Source organism: Schistocerca americana, chromosome 5 (genome assembly GCF_021461395.2).
Source record: "Schistocerca americana isolate TAMUIC-IGC-003095 chromosome 5, iqSchAmer2.1, whole genome shotgun sequence".
In the NCBI taxonomy this organism is placed as follows: Eukaryota; Metazoa; Arthropoda; class Insecta; order Orthoptera; family Acrididae; genus Schistocerca; species Schistocerca americana.
In genome coordinates, this window is record NC_060123.1 from 131,217,988 (window position 1) to 131,234,548 (window position 16,561).

The 16,561-nt window shown below is 40.8% G+C and overlaps 1 protein-coding gene across 2 annotated transcripts in view; it reads right to left on the reverse strand.

Moving 5' to 3' along the window:
• LOC124616787 (probable leucine--tRNA ligase, mitochondrial) overlaps positions 1–16,561 on the reverse strand; it is a 130,974-nt gene that overhangs the window by 107,850 nt on the left and 6,563 nt on the right. The window contains exons 1-2 of one of the 2 annotated variants that reach the window (XM_047145203.1): positions 16,362–16,511; positions 15,418–15,630 (exon numbers count right to left, since the gene is read on the reverse strand). In XM_047145203.1, coding sequence (XP_047001159.1) covers positions 15,418–15,630; positions 16,362–16,445 — 297 coding nt within the window. In that variant the 5' untranslated portion in view covers positions 16,446–16,511. Of the gene's footprint in view, positions 1–15,417; positions 15,631–16,361; positions 16,512–16,561 lie in introns of those variants that run through there. The other variant, XM_047145202.1, reaches the window with a different exon arrangement.

Below are 16,561 nucleotides of genomic sequence, written 5' to 3' on the forward strand. Positions count from 1 at the left end.
GTGCTGCACTGCAGGAATATCACCAACAAAAAGAGCTGCTACATGTCAATGAATGGGCTACAGAATATGATCAAGAAATTTGAAGAAACAGGTGAACTATGTGGTGCAGCCAGGAGAGGGAGACAGCCCATTCTCATGGCAGTTGTTGTTGTTGTTGTTGTTGTAGCTGTAGCTATAGCCAGCTGTGCAACACATGCCTCAAATTCTGCAGCCAGTGCTTCAGCTGTCTCATGGGAATTCTCTAACCCCCGCTCAACAGTTAAAACGATATTGCGGCACATTGTATCCCAATGATATTCAGAATGCACACCAAATGAAGCCCCAAGATACGCTAAAAACCTGTGTATTTGCCCTTTCTTTATTCAGATGCATGGAAATGAATGACTTGTGGCTGGGGTATACTCTTTGGTCAGAAGAGGCACATTTTACTCTGCAAAGTGTTGTGAATGCACAGAACTATCGCACATGGAGTTCTACCATGCCGCACGCTGTGCAGAAATATCTATTGCACACAGCTTGTGTCACTGTCCAGTGTGGTTTCACAAGCTCCTTCATTCTCAGTCAGCATTTCTTCGAAGAGATGACAGCTGTTAGGTGTATAGTGACACTGGTTGGTTGGTTTGTTGATTAAGCGGACTAAACTGCAAGGTTATCACTCCCTTTTCCCTTACTCAGATCTCGGATTAAAACCATACCCCAAAAGAATCCTATCACCTGAAATCTGGGGAAGGCCGGTTGGCTGATTCAGGGGAGGTGACCAAACAGCGAGGTCATCGGTTCCATCAGATTAGAGAAGGATGGGGAAAGAAGTTGACCGTGCCCTGTCAAAGAAATCATCCTGGCATTTGCCTGATGCAATTTTAAGGAAATCATGGAAAACCTAAATCAGGATGGCTGGACGTGGGTTTGAACATTGTCCTCCCATATGCAAGTCCAGTGTGCTAACCACTGCGCCACCTCGCTAGGTCCCAGGAAGAAACACAATGTGTAGAACTTTGTGTGTATGGAAAATGAAAGTAGAAAGCCAAAACAGAAAACATTAACTAATAGGAAAAATGCAGTAAAATGTGTTAAAACAATACAGCAGATGGCCTGGGCTGGTTCATCACAAGAATAGAAAAGGCTGAGCCAGCAGCTCTGCAACACACTAAAATCTACAGACTAAAAACAAAACACGGACAGTGAAAACATGAACACGACGTTGAACAGACAGTGCCAGAGGGAGCAAGAAGTGGTAAAATGTAGGTAGGGCGAGGGCCCGGGTGGCAACGTGAGGCACCCATCCTTAGATTGAGTGATAACCCCCTCCCACCCCTCAAATAAAACTTAAAACTAGATCAGCCGTTGAGGCATTGTCACCTAACACCTTGGGCAGTGTGATAGGAAGGTTAAAAATCCACTTCAGGGTGGCGAGATTGGGACAGTCCAACAAGATGTGGACTATTGCCAATCAAGAAACTGCAGAAACACTGGGGTGGAGATTACTTGTGCGTCAGCCAAGCAGGACCGATGCGGAGTCCCTGCTAGTGGTTCACATAGATGACCTCCACACATTTGTTATCTCCCTTATAGCAAGTAATTTATTGGCATAGTTTAGGTGTGTGCCATTTGGTATTCCAGATCCCGAAAACTTTATGCCATAATACCAAACATAGATCAGTTTCTGGTTGCGCCAATCACCAGAGTTGGTTTATTAGTAGCCTGCTTTGCCAGTCTGTCAGCAAGTTTATTTCCCGGGATTCCAACATGTCCTTGGGTCCAGATGAATGTCACCGAACATCCACATTGTTCGAGGTCATAAACAGATCCCTGGATAGTCATTATCAAAGGATGGTGAGGGTAGCAGTGAGGGTAGCAGTGGTTGAAAGCTTGCAGGTTGCTTAAGGAGCCACTACAGATGAGGAAAGACTTACCAGTACAGGAGTGGATATGCTCAAGAGCATGACAAAAGGCTACAACCCTACAATGAAAATAGTGCAGCCATCTGGTAAGGAGCACTGTTCAGTTACGTCCAGCTTGAGCACAAGAGAAGCCAGCCTAACCATCTACCATCAAGTCATCAGTGTACGCTATTTCTGATCCCTGAAATGCACCAAGAATAGAGAAAAATTGGTGGAAGAGGGCATCAGGATGAACCAAGCCTTGTAATATGTCTAGATGAAGCTGTAGTTGAGGTACACACCATGGAGGTGTACGTTAGTGAACCTGGAGAAGTGGTGGTAGAGGGAAAGACTTAGCTTCAATGAGAAGGGACCAGATACGCACTGCAGTAGGGTATTTACTGCTTTCTGGAAATGGTCTTCAACGATTAATTGTGTCATGTTATGCTCCTACCTTGCTTTTTCCCTCTTGAAATTCAGTATTATTTTATAAAAATGGACATGAAATTCAAATAATTTGAAAGTCCACTAAAATGCTCCATCCAAGTCAAGTGATGCCAGTGACGTCAATAGTTAACTCGGTGATCCTACTGTCATAATGCTAATTCACAGTGATGTCTTGTTTTGGCGTTTACAAATTGTGCACAGTGTACACATTTACAAAAACTCCTAAAAAGTTGTTTTTGAGTGTTCCAGAGAATAAGATGTGCAAGATGTGGTTGCACTCTACCGACAAATTGTCATCATGTCAATGCACAAGTTCACTAACTTAACTAAAAATGTGTAGCACTGTGAATTAACATTAATTTACCTCTGAGACACGTTCTCCTACTGTTACAATGAAGGACTGTGTCATTCAACGAAATTAAACATCTAGTGAAAACTGTTGTTTTACCCAACTACACCTCAATTATTCAGTAGTTCATTTGTTATAGTGGTAGACAGTCGAATTTTATAACACGATGTCCAAAGATCGCTGGTTCGAATCTAATGTGAAAGAACATTTTTTAACTTATTTGTAGAATGACTCTACTGCCTTCCCATGTGAAAACCAAATCACAATTATAAAACTTCACCACACCGATCAGAATTAGATTATTATTGTGTGTTCCTTGCTGTTTACATGCACTTACATTTGCATTCAATGCTGTTCACAGGTCATGACCAAGAAGAGATTTTCTAGTTAGTGTGACCACACACTTTTCACTTTATTAGAAACAATGTTTTTATCTTCATACTGTCCAGCTGGAATCCTTACTGTTTAAACTTTTGCAGTTACATCATCTTACATAAAGATGAAGTAAGTCTGCTTCAGAAGCTAAAGTTAGTTTACATTCATTAACATCACAGCCCTTACGTTTGTGTCAAGAAAAAGACAGCTACATAGGGAACTAAAATATAATAAAAGTCCTGATTTTGTTACTGATGTAAAAGATTACAAAAATATTTTTTAAAAAAGTTGTAAAGGCAGCCAAAGAACTGGCAAATAATAGATTTATATTGGATAGTGAAACCAAATCAAAGGCGTTATGGTCAGTGATCAAAGCTGAAACAGGTACCACAGGTAGAGGCCACGATATTTCTGAAATCAAGATAGAGGATAAAACTATTGTAAATCCTGCTCAAATTTCTGATTTGTTTAATGAATTCTTTATACATGTAAACAAATCTAATGTCAATGTAGCAGAGTATCCAGACACAGTAAACTTCTTAAACGGTGAGCAACTTGACAGTGAATTTTTCAGTACCTCTACAAAAACTACAGTAAAAGATATAGAAAATGTGATACTGTCACTAAAAAGTAAAACATCAGCAGGATGGGATGGGATACCAACAAAAGTGTTAAAAACAGTCTCTAAAATAATTGCGCAGCCACTAACTACAATAGTTAACCAGTCCCTTCAAGATGGTTATTTTCCAGGAACACTGAAGTACATAGTAGTTAAGCCCCTATTCAGAAAAGGCACAAAAGAACACATGGGAAACTATCATCCAGTCTCTTTTCTTCCATCACTGTCAAAAATATTTGAGAAGGTAGTCACCATACAAATTCAAAATTTCATAGAAAAATTTAAAATAATTTCAAAAAATCAGTATAGATTTCAAAAAGACAAAGCCACTATATCTACTATAAATAATTTTGTTGATAAAATTAGCTCGTCTCTAGACAACTCATTGCATGCCACAGGAATTTTTTGTGACCTATCAAAGGCCTTGAATAGTGTGAATCACTCCTTGCTACTTTGTAAACTGGAAAAGTATGGAATTAGGGGCACAGTATTAGAATGGTTTAAATACTATCTAACCAACCAAAGACAAAGAGTGGTTATGACATCAGAGAGAGGAACTTATACTTCAGAATGGAAAACCATTTCACAAGGAGTGCCCCAAGGTTCTGCCTTTAGGTCCCATTCTGTTTTTGTTGTACGTAAATGATCTGCCACTTAATATTGAGTGACACTCAGTTTTATTTGCAGATGACACATCTTTAATCACTGAAAGTAACATTACAGATCAAATTCCACAAACTGTATTAAATACTCTAGAAAACGTAGATATCTGGTTTGATTTAAATAGGTTAAAATTAAACATAGAAAACACTCAGTTAATGCAATTTAAAACAAAACAAGCAAAATTAATGATATTCAGGTCAGTCACAGAAACCAAGAATTGCAGGAGGCTAGCTGTGTGAAATTCCTAGGAATGCAACTAGATAAAAATCAATCATGGGGTCACACATGCAGTACCCTGCAAATACATTAAATAGCCTAGCATATGCGATGAAAATATTGTATGGGCATAAGAAAAGTAGTATATCACAGCTACTTTGAGTCAGTAATAAGGAATGGAATTGTATTTTGGGGTACCTCAAACCATATGTGTCGAATACTAAAACTTCAGAAAGCCATCATTAGAAATATGTACAATGTAGCGCGAAGAAAATCATGTCGCCCACTACTAAAAAATCTGAGTATACTAAGTGTTTCCTCACTATACATATATGAGCTGATTATCTTTGTACACAATAACCCTGATTTACTTGAAGCAAATCATTTTCAACATGATTACAACACCAGAAATCAAAATAATTTTATGCTGCCCACCCACTGTTTAAAACTTAATGCTCAAACTCCACATTATATGGGTATGAAAACTTATAACAAAGTGAAAGGAAGAGAACTGCTCCGCATAAATTTAGAAACACTGAAAAAAATCCATATATGAGAAACTAGTGCAGAAATGTTACTATTCAGTAGAAGAATTCATAAATGACAACCTGAAAATTTGAGCAGGAGAGAGCAAATAATCTTAAAAGTTTGTTACTTTTGAAGAAAAATTATTAACTGCTTAATTAAGTATGTAATGAGACAATAAACTTCTACTTCTACTTCTACCTGCACACTGTACATGCTTTATATCTCTCCATATAATCTCATCGTCCCACACCTCTTTGTGCTCTGGACATATGCCATATCTCCACTACTAGCAAAGCTTCCCAAAAAGTGAATTGTTTGTTTGTAAAGTAAATGCATTTATCCTCTGTTGTCCAAACCAAGACTAATTTAAAGCTATATATCAGTGTTCACAAAATTCCTTTCATTATTCAAAAGTTGCAATTGCAAAAGTACGTATAAAGCTCGCAACTTCGGCTAACGCTCCTTCACACACATATAGCTTCATATTTCTCCTAGCCTGTGATGTTACCAGAACATTAGCCAATAACAGGGCATTTTTAATCATGTGACCAGATCCTGATGCTTAATGATTTTTAAGCTTAAATTAAATAAAAATAACAGCTATTTTGTGAGAATATTTACCATAAATGCTATTTATATGTCGTAATGAGTCAAAATAACAACAATCCGAACCATATTTTTAACACAGGAAAATAGCCTATTGGAGCCCCCATCTGGGTCACCACTGTGGGAGATGGATCGCCATGTTAGAGAAAAGGAGACAGTGATTTGGATGTTTAGGAAAGCTGGGAATGTGTGCAGTATAACTGGCAAGCAACTGTTGTCATAGGATTTGCAATGGAGGAACTGCAGATTCCATGAGCAGGCTGTTCACAGGTCTCTTATGGAAAACTCCTGGTGTATGTGGTCCACCATCCGCAATGCTGAGGGTGATGCTGAACCATATGCCATGCCTCCATAGCCAGGATGGGACTGTTCAGGGGCTTTGTACAGCTGCAACAGTGTAGGGCAATCTGCAACCCAGTCGGTGTAACTCAGACAATGAAGAATGTTAAGATGCTACCAGCACTTTTGCTTAAGAGATGAAGATGGGGATGCCAAGTTAAGCAGGCTTTGAAAACCAGTCCTAAAAAGCTTTAAGAGTCCACTACAGTACGGAGAGAGTCATCAAGGTAAATTTGTGGGTGCAGGTGAAATGTACAATGGCAAAAGAAGTGCATGATCCAAGTCTTGGCATCTGTAAACTGAAAGGCGTGGGTGACGGTCCGTGATTGAACCTTCCATATGGTTCCTTGCAGTTGACATTCAGCCACACCTGTAGTAGATGAGCAAAAGGAAATGCAAAAGTTGTCAGCATATAAGGAGTTTGCTAATGAGGACCCCACAGCTTCTGCAAGACCATTAATGGCCAATAAAAGGAGAGGGATGCTCAGTGCAAAATCCTGTGAGACGCCATTGTCTCGGATATGGTGGGAACTGTGTGAACACTGACTCTAACTCTGGAGGTGTGGAGTGACAATAAGTTCTGTATAAAAATTGGGGGTGGGCCCCATAGACTGCACTTGTGTAATGTAATGACAATGTGGTGTCGCCAAGTGGTATCATAGGCATTCATCAGGTCAGAAAAGATGTCAATAAGTTGATGACGGCAAGAAAAGGCCACTCAGATCGCAGACTCCAGGTATACCAAGTTGTGAATGGTGGAGTGTTCGTGGCAACAACTGCTCTTGGACAGAGCCAGAAGGCTCGACACTAAAGGAGCTGAGCCAACACAACTGCCAGCTCACAATATGTTCGAGCAACTTGCACGCAACTGCCGTCACTTCAGATGCAGTTGAAGATGACAAGGATGTGGCATTGGTAATCTGTTTAATCATTTGGTGATGGATGCAGTCTGGCCCAGAGGTTGTGTCGGGACAATGCGCAAGGGCACTAAGAAATTCCCAATCACTGAATGGAACATTATATGACTGAGGGTGGCGTGTAGCAGAAGACAGGTGTTGTCATTCCACCTGCTGTTTTAGGGAACAAAAGGCAGGGTGGTAATTCTGAGACGCAGAGGTTCAAGCATAATGCTCAGCAAAATGCTCTGTGATTGTTTCTGGTTGGTATATACAGCTCCATGTGTGGAAATCCCAGGTATACCTCCAGGGTTCTGATATCTGTAAAGTCGTCTGGTCTTAGTCCAAACATGGGAAGGAGATGTTTGTGTTCCAGTGGTGGTTAAGTGCCATTTCCCCCACATTCCTGCTTCTGTGTTTTAATTAGTTGACAGACCCAGGCACAGTGCTGTTTGAAGGCAATGAGGTGCTCCATCGATGCGTGCCGATTATGACACTGGAGTGCCCACCTACGATCTTTAATGGCCACAGTGATTTCCAGTGACCACCAAGACACTGTCTTCTGCCGGCGGCAACCTGAAGAACAAGGGATTGCCAATTCAGCTGCAGAAACAATGGTTGTAGTTACATTTTGGATCACCACATCAGTGTTGCCATGAAACAGAGATCCAATAGCGGTGGCAGAGGCAAAAGCATCCCAGTTAGCCCTGGTAAGAGTTCACCTGGGCAAGCATCCAGGTGAGACACACCGGAAGAGGGAACGGAAGAGTGAAAAGTGGCCACAAGTGGGAAAGGAATGGGCAGAAGGTGGTCACTGCCATGCAAGTCGTCATGAGCTCTCCAGTGTATAAATGGTAGAAGGCTAGGACTGCAAATTGAGACATCAATGGTCGAATATGTACCCTGTGCAACACTGAAATGAATATGGGCACCTATATTTAGGAGGCAAAGGTTGGGTTGAGTTAGTGGATTCTTGACATTTTTACCATGGCCAGTAATCTCGGTTCTACCCCAAAAAGAGTTATAGATGTTGAAATCACCTAAAAGTAGAAAAGGAGGGTAGACGTTGCAAATGGTAATTTTCCGTGCTGTCCTCACCCTGACAGCCACAGTTTCTAAAGTTGTATGAAGGGACACAGGTACACTCCAGACAGAGGTCAAGGACATATACACATACTCTACATGACAGTCACTGTGATTTTTGTAACACCTCCAATAGCCACAAAGAGTGGCACTCTGCATTGCTGGAAACAGGTTTCCTGAAGGGCAGCGCAGAAATCAGGTGTAATGCTCAAGACTTGTAATGCTCAGCTAGGTGGGGGAAAAAACCACCACATTTCCACTTGAGGATGACGCTTTCTTGATCCAAGGAGACAGTTTACACTTCAGGTCATCTATGGCCACCAGTTGAGTGCTTGTATCCATTACCATTAATTCTGAGGCATCGGTGAGATTGAGGTCCTTGTGGGATGCTAGAATCTCCACCTCATCCTCACACGCGGAACCTGTAGGTGGGGACCACCAGAGTCTCTCATTTCTTAACAGTCTTCTTCTTCATCTGCTTGCTCTTTTGCTGTTCTTTATGGGCTCGCTGGGAGGGCTTCTCTGAAGTGGATTTAGAAACAGATGAAGAGTGTGAAGCCCTTTGAGCAGCAACTTGTGGCCCCTTCAGCCACTGGCTGGTGTCCACTTTGGAATTGATGGAGACTTTGGAATGTAAAGTCCCAAGGGACCCCGTCCATGCGAGAGGAGTTGGAAAGACTGTTTCTTCTCTGGCAGGTGGGGGGGGGGGGGGGGGGGGTGGGGGGGGGGGGGGACCAATGTCATCGGGATTTGGGGGGTGGGAGGGGGCGGCAGTGGCACTGCCCCCACAGAAGGTGTTTCGGGAGCAATGGAAGAAGAAATGCCTCCAACCACCAAACGGGGGTGGGGGGGTGGGGTGGCTCTCCACAGTTGACACAGGTTGGAGGAGTGGCACATGGAAGTATTCAGATGTGATGTATGCCTGCAATCTCTGCATGTGGCACCGGAATTGCACCGGAAAAACATGTGCCTGAATTTCCAGCACTTGAAGCGCCACATAGAGGGAGGGATGTATGGTTTGACATCACTATACCATCACCTTGACTTTTTCAGGTAACAAATCACCCTCAAAGGCCAAGATGGCGGCACCAATAGCAGTCCTACTTTTGGTCCCCTATAGATGTGCTGGACCAAGTGAACAGCCCATCATTCTAAATTGGTGCGTAACTCATCATCGGACTGCAATAGGAGGTCTTGATGAAAAATAATGCCCTGAACCATGTTTGGGCTTTTATGGGGAGTGACTGAAATGGAAATATCACCAGCTGGGGGTGCTGTCTTAATCACAACTGATGCATATCTCATTTCGGACAGTGCCACCACTTTCCCAAACTTATCCTCTAGGTTTTCAACAAAAAATAGAGGCTTCGTAGCCAGAACGGAGTCCCTGTTGGTTCTCCTGCAAACTAAGTATGGAGGCGAATATGGCTCTCTTGTTTCTGTAGCCCTATGTGCCCTGGTAGCTAGGGATGGGAATTATTTGGAGTCATAATTTTTGGTGCTGAAATCTAGCCTTCCTTTCTTAGAGACTTCTGGGGCCATTCAGCTACCAGCAAAAGATGACTTGGTCTGCTTTACTGTGAGTCATTCACCCTGGTGCCACCCACTCCGCCACTCCGACCAGGAGCTCTCCTCAAGGGTGCCACCCAGCCACAGCAATGGCCACCTGGCAGAATGGCTGTTGCCAGGAGTCCCAAAGCCTCAGGCATCTACTCCTTGGGATCTGTTAGGAGTTTGCAGCTCAGGGATCAGCAGTGAAATCCCTGTGTTGCCAGGGGGCTACAAACAAGATGGTACATGACCCCCCCCCCCCCCCCCCCCCCCCCCCCCCGCCCCCCAAGAGATGTTATGCTGGAAGTTGGGTGCAAAATGATCCAGTATTATCGTGGGTGCACCCCATAAGACATCCTTGCCCAAAAGGCTGGATGACAGGTGTAATTACATTTCCATTACAATAATTGGTGCAGAAGGTCTCAGCTTAGAACCGATATATAATGCATCATATAAGGCGTCCTTCCCCAAATGGCCCGCACTTCTGTAGCATTTGAAAGGTGGGGATCCAACCCTAAAAGGGGACCATAATACTTAAGGCCAAAAAGTAGGAGACTCCTTTCAGTAACTCTTACGACAGGCAGGAATACCTTGGGCCTGTTCTAGCCCCCAAAGCAGCAGGGGGTACAGTGACATTTGCATGTGACATCTGCTCCCTGTTAAACACGCGATTCCAACTTAGCAAGGACACAATTGTGACCACACCACTATTTTCATACGAGGTTGGGCGACACCACATCTCGCTTGCCAGGTGAAACATTTACTTAGAGAAACCTTTGGTAATGACCAATTCACCCTTAGGCAATTTGAAGATGTGTGCGCCCTACCAGATCCCCCGATATAAATTCTGGTTTTAATGATACCTGTTGAAGCACAACATATGGCACCATGTTGCTCTGGTTACACTAGACCTGTTGCAAGCAACTGGCGACCATGTCGTGTTACAGATGCTGAATACTGCCGAGCTAGGAGACCATATTAAAAAAACGTTGTAACAACTGATCATATTCTAATTAACATGCCAGAACCACCATTATCATGTGTCTGACTGTTGTCCTGCTTTTCCTACATCCACACCACATTCTGATTGCTTACAGCACCATATTTTCGGCTGGTAGCAGAAAGTGGAACTATAATTTTTTCAGCATAGTTCATGAGCACACTGATTTATGAACATACCTATGAGGTTTCAGCATACTACGATGTATACAGCCCACAATGAAGCACTTCTAACACCTTCAGTCTAATTAGAACCATATGGTATAACGTATGTAATGGGGTACATGCTGTTACTTAGGTGATAAAATGTATAAATACCAATGTATAGAGTAATATACGAAATAAAATTGATATAAAACTATTTACAATGCTTTGCTTAAGTACAACCACATCACACCTCTCTCAATCCTCTGCTTCCTCTCATCCATATGGTTTTATGTTAATGGAAGTTACTGAATTAAAAGGGATTTCTTGTTCTTGCAAAAAGTTCGCGGCATTGAATTACCAAAGTGTTGGCTCCAGTAACTTGGTAGCAGAAGCTCTGCATGTCATTACACTTTTAATCCTTTTTCAGTTCTTTCCAGTGAGTCATCCACAATGAATTGAACTTCTTTACTAACTGAATATACACTTGTTTGATTCTACACACCACAAGGTTGACAAACCCTATTTACTGCCAATAATTCTAAAATGAACACGTGTTCCACTAATTTTTAAGCCACTTCCACAATTCAATTTATGCTATAGTACAAATTGCAGAAAATAAACAGTTTATCATATGAGACTGAGCGACAGACAAACATATACAATATTAGCCCGAGAATATACGGTTCAGTATTCTGTGCAATAAAAATCTAAGTTCAGTATATCGTTCAATATATTGCATGACCTCCTATTTTATCCATAGACAGTCAATAATATTGCACAGTATGGAATGCTGTGTAATATTAAGGATAGTGTGGGGGCTTCTTAAAAATAACGTATGAATTTCACATCATCTCCAATGCTTGTTGACAGGTAAGCAGTATGCTTTGATGTATAGAATTACAATTGTTGTTGTTGTTGTTGTTGTTGTGGTCTTCAGTCCTGAGACTGGTTTGATGAAGCTCTCCATGCTAATCTATCCTGTGCAAGCTTCTTCATCTCCCAGTACCTACTGCAGCCTACATCATTCTGAATCTCCTTAGTGTATTCATCTCTTGGTCTCCCTCTACGATTTTCACCCTCCACACTGCCCTCCAATGCTAAATCTGTGATCCCCTGATGCCTCAGAACATATCTTACCAACCGATCCCTTCTTCTAGTCAAGCTGTGCCACAAACTCCTCTTCTCCCCAATTCTATTCAATATCTCCTCATTAGTTATGTGATCTACCCATCTAATCTTCAGCATTCACCTGTAGCACCACAATTCGAAAGCTTCTATTCTCTTCTTATCCAAACTATTTATCGTCCATGTTTCACTTCCATACATGGCTACACTCCATACAAATACTTTCAGAAACGACTTCCTGACACTTAAATCTATACTCGATGTTAACAAATTTCTCTTCTTCAGAAACGCTTTCCTTGCCATTGCCAGTCTACATTTTATATCCTCTCTACTTCGACCATCATCAGTTATTTTGCTCCCCAAATAGCAAAACTCCTTTACTACTTTAAGAGTCTCATTTCCTAATCTAATTCCCTCAGCATCACCCGACTTAATTCGACTACATTCCATTATCCTCGTTTTGCTTTTGTTGATGTCCATATTATATCCTCCTTTCAAGACACTGTCCATTCCATTCAACTGCTCTTCCAAGTCCTTTGCTGTCTCTGACAGAATTACAATGTCATCGGCAAACCTCAAAGTTTTTATTTCTTCTCCATGGATTTTAATACCTACACCAAATTTTTCTTTTGTTTCCTTTACTGCTTGCCCAATATACAGATTGAATAACATTGGGGAGAGGCTACAACCCTGCCTCACACCCTTCCCAACCACTGCTTCCCTTTCATACCCCTCGACTCATAACTGCCATCTGGTTTCTGTACAAATTGTAAATAGCCTTTCGCTCCCTGTATTTTACCCCTGCCACCTTCAGAATTTGAAAGAGAGTATTCCAGTCAACATTGTCAAAAGCTTTCTCTAAGTCTACAAATGCTAGAAACGTAGGTTTGCCTTTCCTGAATCTTTCTTCTAAGATAAGCCGTAAGGTCAGTATTGCCTCACGTGTTCCAACATTTCTACGGAATCCAATCTGATCTTCCCCGAGGTCGGCTTCTACCAGTTTTCCCATTCGTCAGTAAAGAATTCGCGTTAGTACTTTGCAGCTGTGACTTATTAAACTGATAATTCGGTAATTTTCGCATCTGTCAACACCTGCTTTCTTACAATTAACATTTATAATAAGTAGGCTAGTGTATAGCACAATCCCCTCACCTGTAATATCACAAACATGTCGTTAGTAAGTTGGTCAAAAACTTACATGATATCATACTTCATAACAACAACAATACTTTATATTATCAGATATAATGCAAAAAATAATCTATACTAATATATAAAGGGGAAATGATGTTAGCAAAGAACTTATAAAGTTCTTGATCAATTCACTTCAAATTTTTACATGATTCTCTAGTAAACATTTGGACAGACATAGTCTATATATCTTTTTAAAAACAGCATAGAGGTTTTCTTTTAAAAATGGTAGTGACAAAGAAAATGCTATGCTGTGAAGATGTGCCGCTTCGTTTTTTCTCGCAATAGGTTTCAGCAACAATTGCTGGATATTTAAACCATCAACAAATTGTTTCTTTCAATACATAATTTTAAACAAAAATGGTATACACAGCAATGTGCTATTTTATTTTCTTCCTCACAGCCAGTTTTAACAGAAAACCGGTATTTAGGAAAGTTGTCTTTTTAGCTTATCAACTTATTAGAATACTACTTTGCAATCTGATGAATCATCAAAAATTTTGTAGTGCTATCTGTTTGCAGATTAAAACTATGTGAAATAATGTCATTGAAGCTTCTATCCTCATAGATCCAGGAGCTGCAGATATCTTTCTCATACCAATGATCATAACTGATTTACCCATTCAATTTAAGCAAATAAAGGTTTCCTTTGCAGGAACAATAAAAAAAAGAGTAAAGTCAGACATTCAAATACATTGAAAGTGGTTTGTGATCAGATTGTTTGTGCATGATCAATTTCACAAACAGGTAGTTCAGAAAAACCTGTTCATACTCTTACCACACAGTATCCAAAACTATTGTACATTCTGAAGTTTTGTAATTGCATTGTGTTCAAAAAGTTTAAAAAAACCTTAAAAACATTAAAAGCCAAAAACAGGAATGAAGAATTTTCTAATAACTTACGGGTACAACAGCCAGGTAATATTTGCAGCGAGCCCTGATATTTCGGCGGGAGTACACCCCACCATTTTCAAGGCACAAACTGCAATGGAAAGGCAAAGGCAATGTACAGGCAAATTAAAAATCTCCATTCTTGGAGTAATTCAGCAAAGATAAAACACACACACACACTAGTGCCACCAAAGATGACCAAAGTCAGAGGTATCGATAGTCTTTGAAAGGCAGAGTGAACATGCGTTGCACTATCGACCAACTGTACATCAGGTGATTGATGATAATATAGAGTTGACACCTAAGTCTTATGAAGGAAGCACTTCCAACAAGATCAGTTGTATTTTACAGAAATACGATGTGAAGTGCTTATGAAGGAAGCACTTCCAACAAGATCAGTTGTATTTTACAGAAATACGATGTGAAGTGCGTTTTCTGACCTCCATCTAAAATTAGAGTGCTTTTGGGTTCTGTTAAGGATGAGCTCGGTTTGCGTAAGGCAGGTGTATATCACATTCCTTATAGCTGTGGCATGGCATATATTGGTCAGACTATCAGGACCATGTAGGACCAATGTACTGAGCATAAATGGCACACATGATTACAGCAGCCAAGTAGATCTGCTACTGCCTAACACTGTTTGGATACTGGTCACCCTATGTTATACAACAATACCGAGATATTGGCATGCACGTCCAGCTATTGGGACAGTGTTATTAAGGAAGCTGTTGAGATTAAATTAGTGAGCAACCTTGTAAACAGGAATGGAGGTTTTTGTTTAAACTCTGCTTGGAATCCTGCTTTCTCCCTTGTCAAGAAAACAGATGGACAGAGTAACTGCTAGTTTGTAGTCTTTCACTATGGTCATCTTTGGTGGCACTAGGGTTCAGCGTGTGTGTGTGTGTGTGTGTGTGTGTGTGTGTGTGTGTGTGTGTGTGTGTGTGTGTGTGTGTGTGTGTGTCATCTTTGCTGAATTACTCTAAGAACAGAGGTTTTAAATTTGCCTGTACATCGCCTTTCTGTTGCAGTTTGTGCCTTGAAAATGGAGGAGTCACTGTAAATATTACCTGGCTGAATTCACCTAAGTAGTTTGAAAATTGTATACGCCAGGAGAAACTCAGGTCTCACAAAAATGAAGAAGTCTTTTTCACTCACATACTGCAACATTTATTATAATTTGAATCCAATAGCTCCAAAATGGGCCAAACTTTGAGTCCTGACACAATTCCTGCTGATAACCCAGATTAGGATGAATATCCAATTTCCGTACATATTTAGCATGAGTAGTGCATTGCTGGGTTTACCAGTATTGATTATCATGTGAAGTCCAAGTGGAGAGGATAGGTTATTCCACTTAACATACTGACTACAAAGTTTCTGCTGAATGCCACAAAGACATTAAAACATACCAGAGCAAACATCTGAAACTGGCTGCAATGACCCTGCATTGTTACATATACTCCTTCTACTTAAGAACAACTTCAGTGTACAACGATAAAAATATCGACTCACATTTTTTCCATTCATCATGTGAAACCGTGCCATTGCATCACTTATTGCATAGACACGCACATGGCCCATATGTAATTTTCCAGAAGGATATGGTATCATAGAAAGTACATAGCATTTTGGTTTATCACTATTTTCATCAAATACAGGGTTCTTCAATTTATCCTTCCAGTATTCCTCAATGCTATGTTTTATGTCAATGCTGAGGTCTTCATTCTGCAGCATAAATGAGAAAGATAACAGATTAGTAATAAGTTTTATTTCAGAAAACCATGACACTTGGCTGCATTAGAACAATTTATTAATTCACTACTGGTTTCGGTCAATGGCACAAGAAAGTGGCTACTGCAAGTCACATATCTATCATGCTAACCCAGACAATCATATTAACTGTCTGTTTCATGAGTAATAATATCGATGAACAATGATTTTCATACATCAGCAACCTTCCTAATGTACACACAACGGAAAACTGGCCATATGTAGTCACGCTCTTTGAATCTACAAGTGCTTAGGCTTCTCATCCCATCTCCTGACTATACCTGGCCAATTTCCTGTTATGTGTGCATGATGAAGGTTGCTGATGTATGAAAAGTATTGTTCTACATTATTACTCATGAAACTGACAGTTAATACGACTGTACAGTTCAGCATGATTGACAGGCGACTTCTGGTAGCCAATTTCTCGTGCTAGATGATGGTCAGTGACCAAAACCGGTAGCAAATTAACAAATTGTTGTAATGGAGCCTAGTTTCACGAATTTCCTGAAACATATATCTAGTGCTGACAGCTGCCTAAAGAAAACATTTGAAGTTTTCTTTTCTGTAATGAGTAACAAACAATGTGTGAAGTACAAGAAGCTCAAAATACTTCTATCAGAATTGAACAATGGAAAATTGAAGACTGAATAAGGACAACATTATGAAAAAAGTAGACTGCTACTCACCATATAGCAGAGATATTGAGTCACAGAAAGACTGTTAGAAAAGTAAGCTCTTGGCCAAATGTCTTCTCCCAAATTAGAACACATACACCTGTATCTGTGCAAACACAACTCTCTCTCTTCCCCCTCTTCTAGGGGGAGAAATAAACCACCACCACCACCACCACCCTCGTTGAGCGAGGGAGGGAGGGAGGGAGGGAGGG